At 38.1% G+C, this 12,631-nt stretch overlaps 1 protein-coding gene across 4 annotated transcripts in view; it reads right to left on the bottom strand.

Moving 5' to 3' along the window:
• Positions 1-12,631, bottom strand: part of LOC139748128 (protein wntless-like) — a 42,845-nt gene that overhangs the window by 18,673 nt on the left and 11,541 nt on the right. For 2 of the 4 annotated variants that reach the window (XM_071660812.1, XM_071660819.1), the window contains exons 3-5: positions 12,358-12,428; positions 8,236-8,543; positions 7,427-7,604 (exon numbers count right to left, since the gene is read on the bottom strand). In XM_071660812.1, the coding sequence (XP_071516913.1) occupies positions 7,427-7,604; positions 8,236-8,543; positions 12,358-12,428 (557 nt within the window). The remainder of the gene's footprint in view (positions 1-7,426; positions 7,605-8,235; positions 8,544-12,357; positions 12,429-12,631) is intronic. The other 2 variants (XM_071660804.1, XM_071660829.1) reach the window with 1 other exon arrangement.

The raw sequence follows: 12,631 nt of genomic DNA, 5'->3' as shown, positions 1-12,631 counted from the left end.
GCGAGCTCACTTTCTCACAATTTTTCACACACTGCCACAACTCCTCCTACAGCAAAAGTGCTATCCTTTCTAAAGCATTAACCCTCACACTAACCCCTGCCTTTACCACTTAAGACATTCCCAAACCATTCTTCGCCCTTATCCTTGGGCTTTGTTTCACTCAGAGGAACAACATTCAGATTCCTTTCCTCTAACATATTACCTACATCTCTGTTCTTCTCATCTTGGTTACATCCAAACACATTCAGACACCCCAGCCTGAGCCTTCAAGGAGGATGAGCACTCTTCACTCAGCTCCTTCTATTCAATCGTTTAGGAACTGAACTATAAGATAGGGGCAGTTTCCACCCATCTACTTCTGCCCTCTTAGTCATCTTCCACGACACTCAGGGAATATGTGGAAAGTATGCTTTCTCCCCGTCCCAAATCAATTTACAAGATGGAGCAAAGGTTTAGACTCACAATTGTGGTATGGTGTATTGTACTACAGTACATAACACTACCATAGTGGCATAACACAATGAAAGGGTTAAGCTCAAGTTGTAAAACATCACTTTCATATCAACAAACACTAAGAGAGTAGTAAACCATGAGACAAAGGTAACAATCACTGATGATATTTGGGACAGGCAAAGAACTCATCTAAAGTACCAAATACAGAATACAAAAGAAAGTAGGATTTGTGAAAGACTAGAGGCATCAGACATGAAAGATGTGAATTGTGGACAGAGTAATCAAGAAGAACTGGTAACTAAAATACTCAATGTAGACAAGTATATTAAGGTCATTTTCAAAACAGGATAATAGCCTAACCGTGATGAGGCAAGCAAATACTTATATTTTCAAAACAATGGAAAGTAGCCCAGCTGTATAAGGCAAACAAACAGGTCTACAAATCATGATCAAAGATGTTACCAGACTCAGCCTGCTTGAGGTTACACCACAAATGAAAAGTCACCTTTGACAAGGGTGTACCATTGTCAGCTGACAAGACAGAGTAAAATCTTGTCAAATAAATTTTTGTTTCAAAGGGGTCCTTCCTCTCCCTGTAAAGGAGTGTAGCACAGCCCTGGTGCTACAAGAAATCCTATAAATGTAACAAAAGGACTCCTTTTAAAAGGGGTCCTGTGGTAAATACTGATAAATGAAGTACATAAATCATGATCAAATGAACAGGGAGTAAAAGAAAGATTTGAAAGACCTAAGAAGCTAGAAAATCATAAAGAAGGAAAAAGAAACAAATCAGTATAGTACTATTAACAACAATTATGCAAAAAAAGGTAAAGAAAGGAGAACCAAACAAAATGATGTTTATAAAAGCATTTGGATGGGTGGCAAATGATAAGGAACTGGAAATCAGAGATCACATAGGGGGAACCATACCAAATACAAGAGGTGTCAAGGTGATCATCAAAAAAGGTGAATTTGCGTATAGTATTCCCAAAGAATTCACAATACAGTAGCACTGAAAGAAAGGACAGGAGTAGTGAGAGGCTTGGCTCTCTTCTTGAAATATACAATACTTGATGGCATTAACAGACATTGAAGTCTTTAAAGGGTGCACATAGGAAAAGTTTCAATAAATGCAAAATCACATAACTGAATTAGCTGTATACTATCTACCAAAAATACTTGTCAAACCATGAGAATTAAAAGACAATACTGATGGTAAAATTAGTATAATACAGAAGGCAAAAAGTCTGACCCTAAAATGTAGTAGGAAATTCCTCATAATGGAGGATCTTAACTTCAGAGATTATCTGAATACTGTGGGATCAGCACAAGGAAAGCAAAACCCTGGGCAGACAAGTTTTTCAAATAACTTTAGAACTCCACGAACTAACAAGTCACAGAACATATCAAGGCCATAAGAATACACATGCCATCATTTCTCAATCTTATTTCAACATAAAATATCAGAGATAAAAAACTTTTGCCGTAATACCACAGCGTGTATTAAGTTTCACAAAATGCTAGATCCAAACAAGCATTTAGTGAAGATATAACAAATAAAGATACAGAATCCTTCAGTCACAGGGGATATAAAGGGAGGAAATATGCAGAGCTGAACAACTTTAGAAATATACAATGGAGAAGATACTTATGCCACAGAACCTTAGCCAGGCAGCATTTGAGATGTATATAAGAGCAAGAAATGAGTACAATAAAACAAGATAAAACAATTATAAGAACAGCAACGTGGAAGAGACTGAGAGTTCAAACTACTTCATAAATTCATCAGAGGTAAACTGTCAATTAAGTAATGAATAGCCTAAAGAACTTAGAAGGAAGGATTATAAAAACAGAAAAGGATATGAAGAGTTAAATGCAAGTTTAAAAGTTCAGAATTAAAGACACCCACCCCTAAACTATCAATATGAAGGACAGGCCATAAAAAGTAGTAAGATGAGTAGGGAACACATGCAGCTTCATGAAAGAACTATAACGGTATACAGCACATAACCCTAATGTCTCATCCAACATAGTGCAAAAACACCTGACAGACTACTTCATATGTTTTCTTCTATTAGAGAGCAACTGTTACATTCATATCTAAGACATAAGATGGGCCAATAAAACTGATAAGTATGGTATGTAAACCACAGGCAAGGTAAAAAAAAAAAATCGAGGAACTATGAAAAAAAAAAATACAGAGGGACTGAAAAATGGGAGTCAGCATGGTTTACACAGACGAGGTCATGCATTATACATATCTGGATCACTATTATGGACTTGATAAAGAAATTGTTTGCAATAGATAATTACACACACTCCTTGAGGTGCTTATTAAAGTCCTGTTATTCTCAGCTTGAGGATGACAGGATATCAAAACCGTATTGCAGGTTAAAGAATTTAATAGTCTCTACAGTCAAGAAAACAGTAAGTGAAGTAAAAAGAAAAACAATGGTACAGTAGTAAACAGGGAAATCATGAACCAAAGGAAATAAGAGTTTGGAAGTTCAAGGTCCACAAAGCATGTAACATGGGCAATGGTGATGAAATACATTCAAATTCCTTCTCTGACATAAAAATAAATGCAGATTATAGTAGGAGATGTAAAATGAGCTTATGGAAACATATGAAAGAGAAAAGAAATATTAGAAATAAAATTCCTTCTCTGACAGAGAAAAATAAATGTGTATTATAGTAGGAGATATATAATGAATTTATGGAAACATATGAAAGAGAAAAAAGATATTAGGAGTAAAAGCTAGGTAGTGAACAGGTGAAGAACAATTGGTATAAATTATCTGGAGTAGTGAAATGAATGGTAAAAAGTCAGGTCTACCAAGAGAGATATAGCCATGAGACAGACCAACAATGTTACTACCTGAGCCCTTCTTCTTGTTGGCAGTAGAGTCGGGCAGAACCTCAAGATTCTTCACGTCTCAAGATGCCAAGTGCTGAGGACCATATTATGACTATTTTTACCCAGATATACTCTGAATATTTACAATGAGGAAGAAAGGGTAAAGAAGTATGAGTAAACAAGAGCTGTACAGTACATACTGGAAGAAGTTATTAAAACGAGCCCAGTAGTTTAGTTATGATGAAACAAAGACCAGCAATCCTGACATAAAAGGTGTAAGGTGGTTCTGGGCACTACTTCAGCACTCCTAAGTCAGGACAGTTGTACTTCCATGAGCTGTTGCTAACTATGACCTACTACCTACTTTGTGCTAAAATTCTCCTCCCCTACCTTTTTTCTGTTAAGAGGGTCTTGGAGCACAAATATAAAAGTAGTCCTAGCCTCAAATGCCTTAATCTCTCTGCTCCACCCCACCAAGTCTTGCCTCTGCAGCAATCCTCCTCCTCTCACCTTTCTCAGCTTCAAGACATGACACCTGAAGGTAATCAGCAGTCTGAGGACAATAAGAGCAGAGGCAAGGGTAAGTTCTTTCATCATAATGGCAGGGGCCCATCACGAAAATCTCAAATACCCTTTCACAAAGCAAATCATGTCAAGAGGTCTGATGTTGAAATTAAAACTAATCCCCACCTCTCAAACTTTTACCTCTCCAGGACACTGCTGCATTAGAAACACTACTTAAGACAGCATTCTTCTGATGCTAATACATGTGATAAAGAAAGGAATTGTTTACTCTGAAGTCTTTCTTAGTTGTGGAAATTTTTACCCTTACTATGTCACTCCAAAAAAGTGGAGATATATTGTCTTGTCACAAACTGTAAGCAACTGATAAAAGGATTCTGAGCTTCCAAACTGAATGTCTCCTCTTAACCACAAGGGGGTTTTATCAGCACTATAAATTAAGGACTCATATTCCTTCTTATCAAGGCAACTTGCTATTCCTGCACCATAGCACGACCAATGTTCTTGCAATGCCTTCATTTTTCCATCCGTGATCTACTGTCAACTGCAATTATTTGTCCTTACTTTCTGTGCAGAAAATAAGTTCCTGAAAGCTGATTTTGATCTCTTCAGCCAACTCTAAGTATTCCTTCTCAAAACAATTCACCATCAAGTAGCTGAAGCATCAACAGGCCTTAGGGCAGTAATTGGAGTCATAAACAACAGTCATCAAGTCTGCAGCCCACTCCATCTCAGAAGGCTGATATTAGCCCTGATTATCTTTGCAGTGAAACACTATGTCTTGTTAAACTGAGAAGCTTCACACCCAGCTATACTCTCTCTTTCTTCTAGCTCTTAATGAAGGTCAGGGCATGTCACTGTATTCCTTTTTTTCACAGTAGTCAATATGGTATACACAAAAGCAACTGAGGCCATTTCAATTAATAAGGTAAAATACCAAGTTTATCAAAAAAAGAAAAAAATACAACAGGAATTAATTTGAACTCCTCAGGTGTTTGTAGACCTGACTCTTGAAAGCAGAAAGGTTAAATATGAGGGAAAAATGAAAGAAAGAAGAGAATTCTACAGCTTCACTTTACAAGAGGAGGAGGTATCATAACAGCTAATCACTGTGTGACTGGTCTTCACACAGAGACCATGGGATGAAGCAGCCCATGGAGGAAATAATTATAACAGCAGAACACAGAGATGAAAGCAACATCATGATGGTCTGACAGAAATGGCCGAAGAGAGATGACAGCAGAAAAAATAAGGCCAAAGGCTTTATATTCCAATCTGGCTACAAGAAAGCTAGAAGAAGAACCATCCCAGACACGTGAGTATACCTCCATCCTGGGGTGCATGAGGCCCCTTTACATGTGGAATACTTGTTGAAGGAAAATTGTAGTGCTGATACAACACCCATAACTCTTAAGTAGCAGATTTTGTGATACTCAGTATGTGGGGAGTCTAGTATAGAGGAAATGATATGGTTATGCCTGCTCAGTTGCTTGTAGAGTTTTGAAATGTGATGGTAGGAAACAAATGGGATTTAGAGAGACATACAAGTGGAGATTGTATTTTTGAACTGATGAACTTAACAAGGTTGTTTTTCCATTCTGAGATGCTGCACAGGTCTCATTTAAGTTAGTAAATATCTTTAGAATAAGAAAAATATTAAATGTCAGAATGAGAAAGGAAAATAAAGTTCGTCAAGGAGTGTGGACTGGAATCATGCATAAAAAGGTACTGAGTTAGAGGTTAAAGAAAGATCATTTATGGAAAGAAAGAAGTGTATAGGTAATAGGACAGAGCCCTAACAGACACTTCTTTTGAAAATAGAAAAAAGGGAATTTACTCTATTAACAATACTCACAATAGTATGATTGGAAAGGATATCTCCATGAGAGAACAGAGAAGCACAAAACACAAATGGTGGAGATTTAGTAAGAAAAGGATTGAGCCACACCCTAATGAATGCTGTGGAGATGTTATGGGTCATGGCTTAAGATTCACAAAATCTCTACCAAAGGATGACCAGAGGTGGGTCACACAGACAATATTACAAAAAGACCTAGCACTGCAATAATACTAGTGATCTGAAAGAAGGGAATGAGACCCTAAGCATTTACAAAAGTTACATTTAAGAGGAGTTTCAAAGACTATGGAGACAGCTGAAGTGAAAGCATAAGCATAATAATTACAAGGATTAGTTATTTTTTTTCTTGGGGTTGGGTCAGACCAAGCCATGCTTCCAAGAAGGATGGAATGTTTGGGCTTTTAAATGGAGGTGAAATAGGTGAGCAAGGATCAGAACTAACTTAAAGAATATGGTAGAGACTTGGAAATGAAGACAAGAAGCAACCTAGAAAAGGTGAGTTTCAAAAGACATCAGGTGAGTAAACAGACAGATGGTGTCCAACAGAGAAAAGGTTGAATTTGAGACTGTGAATATTCCAGAAGTAAACAGAGAAAGAGCCAGGTCTAGGAGCAGCGTCAGTGAAGGTCTGGTGATTCTATTTGTATGGTGGCAGTCAATGGGTCCCTAGAAACCATTCAGCCCTCCTAAATTGGTGACACCATTACAGCTTAACACCAGGGAAATTTCATTTTAAGCCACTTCTATATGTATGATAAAAATTATGGAAATATAGACATACAGAATAAGGAAATGTGTCAGTTATGTACTGACAAGTGTTTCTTGTGAGATGGAGAGAGAGAGAGAGAGAGAGAGAGAGAGAGAGAGAGAGAGAGAGAGAGAGAGAGAGAGAGAGAGAGAGAGAGAGAGAGAGAACCTGTGTTTGTGGACTGAATAACAGAAAGACACGTATATAAGGCAGAAAGGAAAGACAACAACCAGGGCCAGGGAGTGGAACATGACAGCCACTGCAAAGCTTTCCCAGCACAATGCCATCACTACCCCTCCTAACATGCAGGTAGTAGTACCTCCCTGGTCTATGGCTGGCTGCCAAATAAGGCTTGTTCTTCTTCAGTTATTAATCCATCTCTTCCATTATCATTATTTAAAATGGACCCTGCAGGGCATGGCTGGGGTTTCTAGACTAGGCTTGAAAAATTCACGACTCCTTCAAGAAAAGCTACAACATAGCTAAACATAACTATGTTAATTACCAGCGGCACATCTTCCCAGATATCACAACTTCCTTGACCTGCACTCAACCAACATCAGTACTTTTGTTAGCTTTTTATGACTTCTACTCAAGAAATCCTTGCATGCACACTGAAAATTTTTACAAATCCTATTTACTTTTCAATAAAACTAAATACTTTGACAGACTGATGATCCAGATCCCACCTCATTCCTAAAGAGTGAAGGCTGACCACACCACAGAACTGCCAAATCAAGTGTTCTTAAAACTGGGGTCACTGGATCTTCATATATTTTTCCTTCAATTGCAGTCTGGCCTCATGACAAAAATATTCAGAAGAGAGAAAAACTTTAATTTCATGATGACGGATCTAAAAATATATATCTTGATCGCTTATGGAAAAAATAAAAATGCATTAATGGTGTTACAACAATGAAAATATAAACTAAAACTATAGTTTTCATTAATACGCCTTTACTTGAGGGCTATGGCTAGTTGTCCTCACAGTTTATGAGTAGAAGAGCCACAGCAAGAAAGAGCAGCATCATCTGGAAGTATGTGAAGGACCAGCACAGTTGCCAGAGAAGGCGGATGTACCAGGCCAGGAGGGTGGCAACAGCAGGGAAGAACATCGTCTGGAGTGCTACCAGTAACTTAGTGTAGTGCCCATTCTGGCTGATGAACTGAAGATGTGAAAGGAATCATTTTGTTACAGATACTCTTACACCAACATCTTACAAGCTATTTCCTGCTATACAGCAAGGTAGCCACTGCTCAACTTCTAAATACATTACATAACTGTAGGAACTTAGTTTTCTTCATAGCCCCCACCCAGAACAGTGCTACTCATAGCTGCAACTTGCATCATGAGGTCTCTAATTCATAAGATAGTTTTAAAAAAAATTTCTCTGAAAACTTGTTTTGTCACTAATACACATCTCAAATCAAACAAGGTTTATCAAAAATGCACAAAATGGTTGTCTGTAACACCTGAGGTATACATATCTTTGGCTTATAAAAACTCAATCAAGACAAGACTGAATAATACATATCCAGGATGGTATATGGCATTAATTTTTTTGTTACCTAAAAGTTGTGAAAACTCTGCAAATCTGTGTGCCCATAACATTCTATTAAAACAAGGATATTTCATCAGGTATTAGGTCTAAAGGCTAAGAAGTGGCATTGGAATTTACCATTTATTGAGACTCTTTTGCCAAGGCCACCCCCTTGAGGGAGTTCCCATAAGGAACAGGCAACTGAGATATCAAAAGATAGATGCATTAGGCCCATCACACTTTTTGTAAAACTCACCGACACATATAAGTCCTCAATGTGATCAAATCCCTGGTGGATCTTGAATTTTTTTGAATTCGAACCCTCCCTATCAGCCACTTTGATGTTGATAATGTAGTGGTCATGGTAGAGGCTGTACAGGACAACCAATGGCATGGGGGAACAGTCATACGTTGACCCTCCAAACTTGTGCTTTTTTCGTAAATGGCATGATATCTGTCGGTCCTGAATCTTTGCAGCCATTAGCTTGGGGTTTGGGTCATCACCATCAGTGTAACCTAAGCGAGTTATCAGGCTAAGTTTAGCACCAGCAGCTGGTTGTGGCCCTGCAATGTGGAAAGTGTGTCATGCATTTATCATACGGTGACAACAATGAATAAAAAGTCTGCTCACTATTTTACAAATTTCAAACAGGGATATACTGATTGTAACATGGGAAACTTCTTGCAAATTCCCTTAACTACAATCAGCCACCAAGCATAATTTGCAATGATGCTTAACACACTATGATCTGCCAACAAATCAAATGACTCTGGAGTTATAACAAAACCTCTTGTAAAAGGATCGTAAGGGGCTATGCAAATCAGATGACATACCTAGATATTCAACTGCATAATATACATATCTGGCTGGAGGTGAAGGGGATGGAGGATATAGCTTCTGGAAGGACTTGGTATTTCCAATAAGACCCTGTATGCTCCCTATCTAGTGGAGGATGAGATATGATAATGAAAGAATCTGGCACTAAAGGGCATCCTGAGTAGCTGAACAGCCGTTCATTCTAGTATCTTATGGGCGACTATCCTGACACTTGATGAAGCACTGCCATCAAAACTAATAATGCTGAGTTTCTATGATGAGAAATGTTATGGTTAATGGTATAAAATACTTCTGGAAGATCTAAGGATATCAGGAATATAGCAAGAACAAGTTTTCAATTAAGTGCAATGCAGGCTTGAGAGATGTTCTTTCACTAAAACTGGGCTGGCATTCAGTTAGGAAGTGAATGGCTTAATAATAATGCATCTTTCAATAAGAGTTATTTCCTTCAAGAATTTGAATTAAAATAGCACAGACTGATAAAGAGTGTTTGTTATTCATAGCAAGGACTTCCTGTAAATGTAGTCATTCCTTGGTACACTTCCCTTAGTAAACTTCATCTGCTCTGGACATATACCCTTTTTATGAAATCGTCATACTAGACCTGGGAGAATGTCATCATGCCTACTGCCTTCTTGTGCAAGAGTGGTAAGACATTATCACACTCTGGAGAAGTTGCCTTCAAGAATGAGATGATATTCAACACTTAACTTTCCACAAATTGGAGAAGGAAAAAGAAAACAAAGGTGATTATAGCACCAATGTCCTTAACAGGCCAGAAAAAATGTTCATCCTTGCTTGTGATTTGAGTGAAGTCACAGAAACATTTTAGGGTTCTCAAAAAACCTTGTCCCTCCCTAATATATTTTCAAAGGGGATACAGCATTAAGGTTTATAGTGAATACATGCACATGATACACTTGGGTGAAATCAACATACATTGAGTCACTGAGGCCAGTGTTTCTAATGGTATGAGCACCAGCAACCCAGCTCAGTGTACTCAAGCTACCTTTAAGGAAGGATATTCTTTCTTTACTCCTCCTGGCTACCACTTTGTTTCAGGAAATTCACCTCTGAGCACTGTATTTCTTCCATCTGTGCTTCAAGATAGTTGGCTCTTATCTTTCTGAGGAGAAAGCCTGAATTCTTGCCTGGAGGCAAGAATATGTGGGTACACATAAGATTGCCATGCACACCAGGTGCTCAGAACACATGATCAGGTGGCTGCTTGCCAGGTCTCATGGTCTCCCTGACATCATCATCCCACCACTAATACCTATCTCTGGTCACCCAGGGAGGACTTCTAGAAATACAAACACCCTCTAAAAAATGAGAAATTTTAGAGTAAGCCTGATGAACTTTAGAAAAGCCATCCAAAACATCTACGAAATGTTTCTCAAAGAACCATTCAACATCACCTGCAAAAGGACCTTCATGTTCCCACCCACAATTCAGCTGCCAAACCTTTGCTTATGAAAGAAATGAAATGTAAATGACTTGCATTTGCAAAGAAATGCAAGTACTGGAGTGAACAACAGTAGTGTAAGATGATGTTTTATAATGAAAGTTCCCTCAGGTTCATGCAATAGAGGCAGGAGAGGGTGAAGAGGCCAGTGTAGTATTTTCAATTACAATCGCTTTATTCACGATCAGTGCTAAGGTGTTCTCAGACTCCATCTGCTTGTGGCTATGGTGCAAGTGAAAAGTCACTCTCTATGAGGCTGTATCACCAAAGTACAGGATGTCAAAGAATTTCTCACACCAAAGGAGTTAAACCTTTACCTGCTACTGATTGAATTGTAGCTTTTAAGTTGCAAGGGCCCCTGGTTATGAAGTCCTGGGGATATATATTAGTGCATAAACCATCAATGCTGTAACTGTGTATGAAATAAAACTAGAGTTTGATACTATGTTTAAGAAAAAGAAACAAAACTTTACTGTCCTCCCCTCTTATCTCACGACATCAGATGTGTCTGCCACAACCCTTCCTCCACTTTAATCAACATCCTGCCAGGCCAACACAATAGTACTTACATTACTTTTCGGTAATTTCTTTTACTTTTGCATGCCAATCTGTCAATTCATAAAGGAAAACTGTAAATCTTATTTTCTGATATGTAAACATGTTTATGGGATTTGCAAATGATTATCACTGCTTATAGGTTAATATAGTAAAATACTAATAGACATCCAGTTATCTGACTTTTCTAGTTATTTGACTTGCTGAACGTCCAAATATGGTTGGATAACTGGACTTTCATTGAAGTAGTGGATAAATAGACATACTACCTATTTGTAATTATCTTATTATATGGACGGAGTTCTACACTCACAGGGCCCTTCCACAGAACAATCAAATTAGAAAGTACTATAAGTACAGGAAAAAGAAAGTCGAGGTTTTACATGAAAGAAAGGAGAGCTATGAGAAAGGGAACCCGGGTGTGTGAAACTCCCTCTCCACACATAAAAAACAAGTTATCACATGAAGTGAGTGAGCTGGCAGGTGCCCTTCTTGTTGCCACTATTTTTTTTACATGATTACTATCACCGTGGCAAGTTCTGGCTTAAACCTATTGGTGCTGGGTAGGGGAGTATATCATAGGGTCAGGAGCAGAGAGTCATTATAATAAATTTCCTGAGATTTGAAGATTTTACATACTGGGCCAAGAATAGACTCCACAAGAAACTCAAGTCATGTTGCCACATAAGGATATTCTGATTAACTTCCTAGGGGCATATAGAATACTATATGTTAATAGCAGCTGTCAGTTAATCTACAAACACCATGAAAGGACCTTTATCAGAGCACACATCTGACAGCCACAAATGTGATACTATGCACCTGGCAGCCACAAACATAAATGCGTAGCAACATGGGAAGAAATAACATGCAGTTCTGAACAAAAGTAGTGATACTAAGGATCATGATGATCAAGTTTTCTTTGGACCCAGTGATGACAGTCACACAGTGGAAACTGGCTCACAAACTATTGCTCTGACAAGAAAACAGTTTAAGGGATTACAGCTGTTTATAAAGGTTTGTTTTTTCCTTGATACTTTATGTCTTTAAAGATTATAATGAATTAAGCTATAAGGTTAATCTGATTTTCTTTTAATTTCTTGAAAAACCCTAAAGCCTGGTGGAATGAAAAATAAATAAGCCTTAAGACTGAAAGGGTTAAAGAGGTCTAATTGCATTATATAGTGTTATAAGTTGTGTAATCACTGGGAATAACTGGTATGAGTATAGCAGCTAAATCTGTAAAACTGTGTAAGAGTAAGCATCTGTAAGTTCAGTCAGTGCGAATACATACAAGCTGTTTCTACAAAAGTAATAGGCAAAAGAACATGAAATAAGGAAATGAATAAGTTATCAGCAATGTAAGCACACTTGTTGCACTGCTAATTGTGAAACTGAGCACCTCAACATTGCAAAGAAAACAGGGTCCAGGGGACCAAAAACTAAATGTTAATACCTTCAAGATAGTGACAGAGAAGGCGACACACAGAGCAGAAATATGGGTACAGCAAATTACCAACCTTGGTTCTCCAATCTCATAGGACAACAGTCAAGGATTCTCCAGTCATTCAGGGAGGAGTTTCTAAAAGACCTGAGGGATGAAATATAAATACTTAGGGAAGATGTGAGGCAACTAAAGCTGAAGTAAAATCACTAAGGGACATGGTGAACGAAGAAAGCAACAAGCAAATACCGCTGAAGATATGAGAGAATGGAAAACCTCCCACTTGTAGCAGGAACACTGATACTAGAGGGAAGACAAGTGAAGGAACAAAGACAACCAACCGTTAGGAA

Source organism: Panulirus ornatus, chromosome 5, assembly GCF_036320965.1.
Source record: "Panulirus ornatus isolate Po-2019 chromosome 5, ASM3632096v1, whole genome shotgun sequence".
Lineage (NCBI taxonomy): Eukaryota > Metazoa > Arthropoda > Malacostraca > Decapoda > Palinuridae > Panulirus > Panulirus ornatus.
This window is presented reverse-complemented; position numbering and strand designations above follow the sequence as displayed.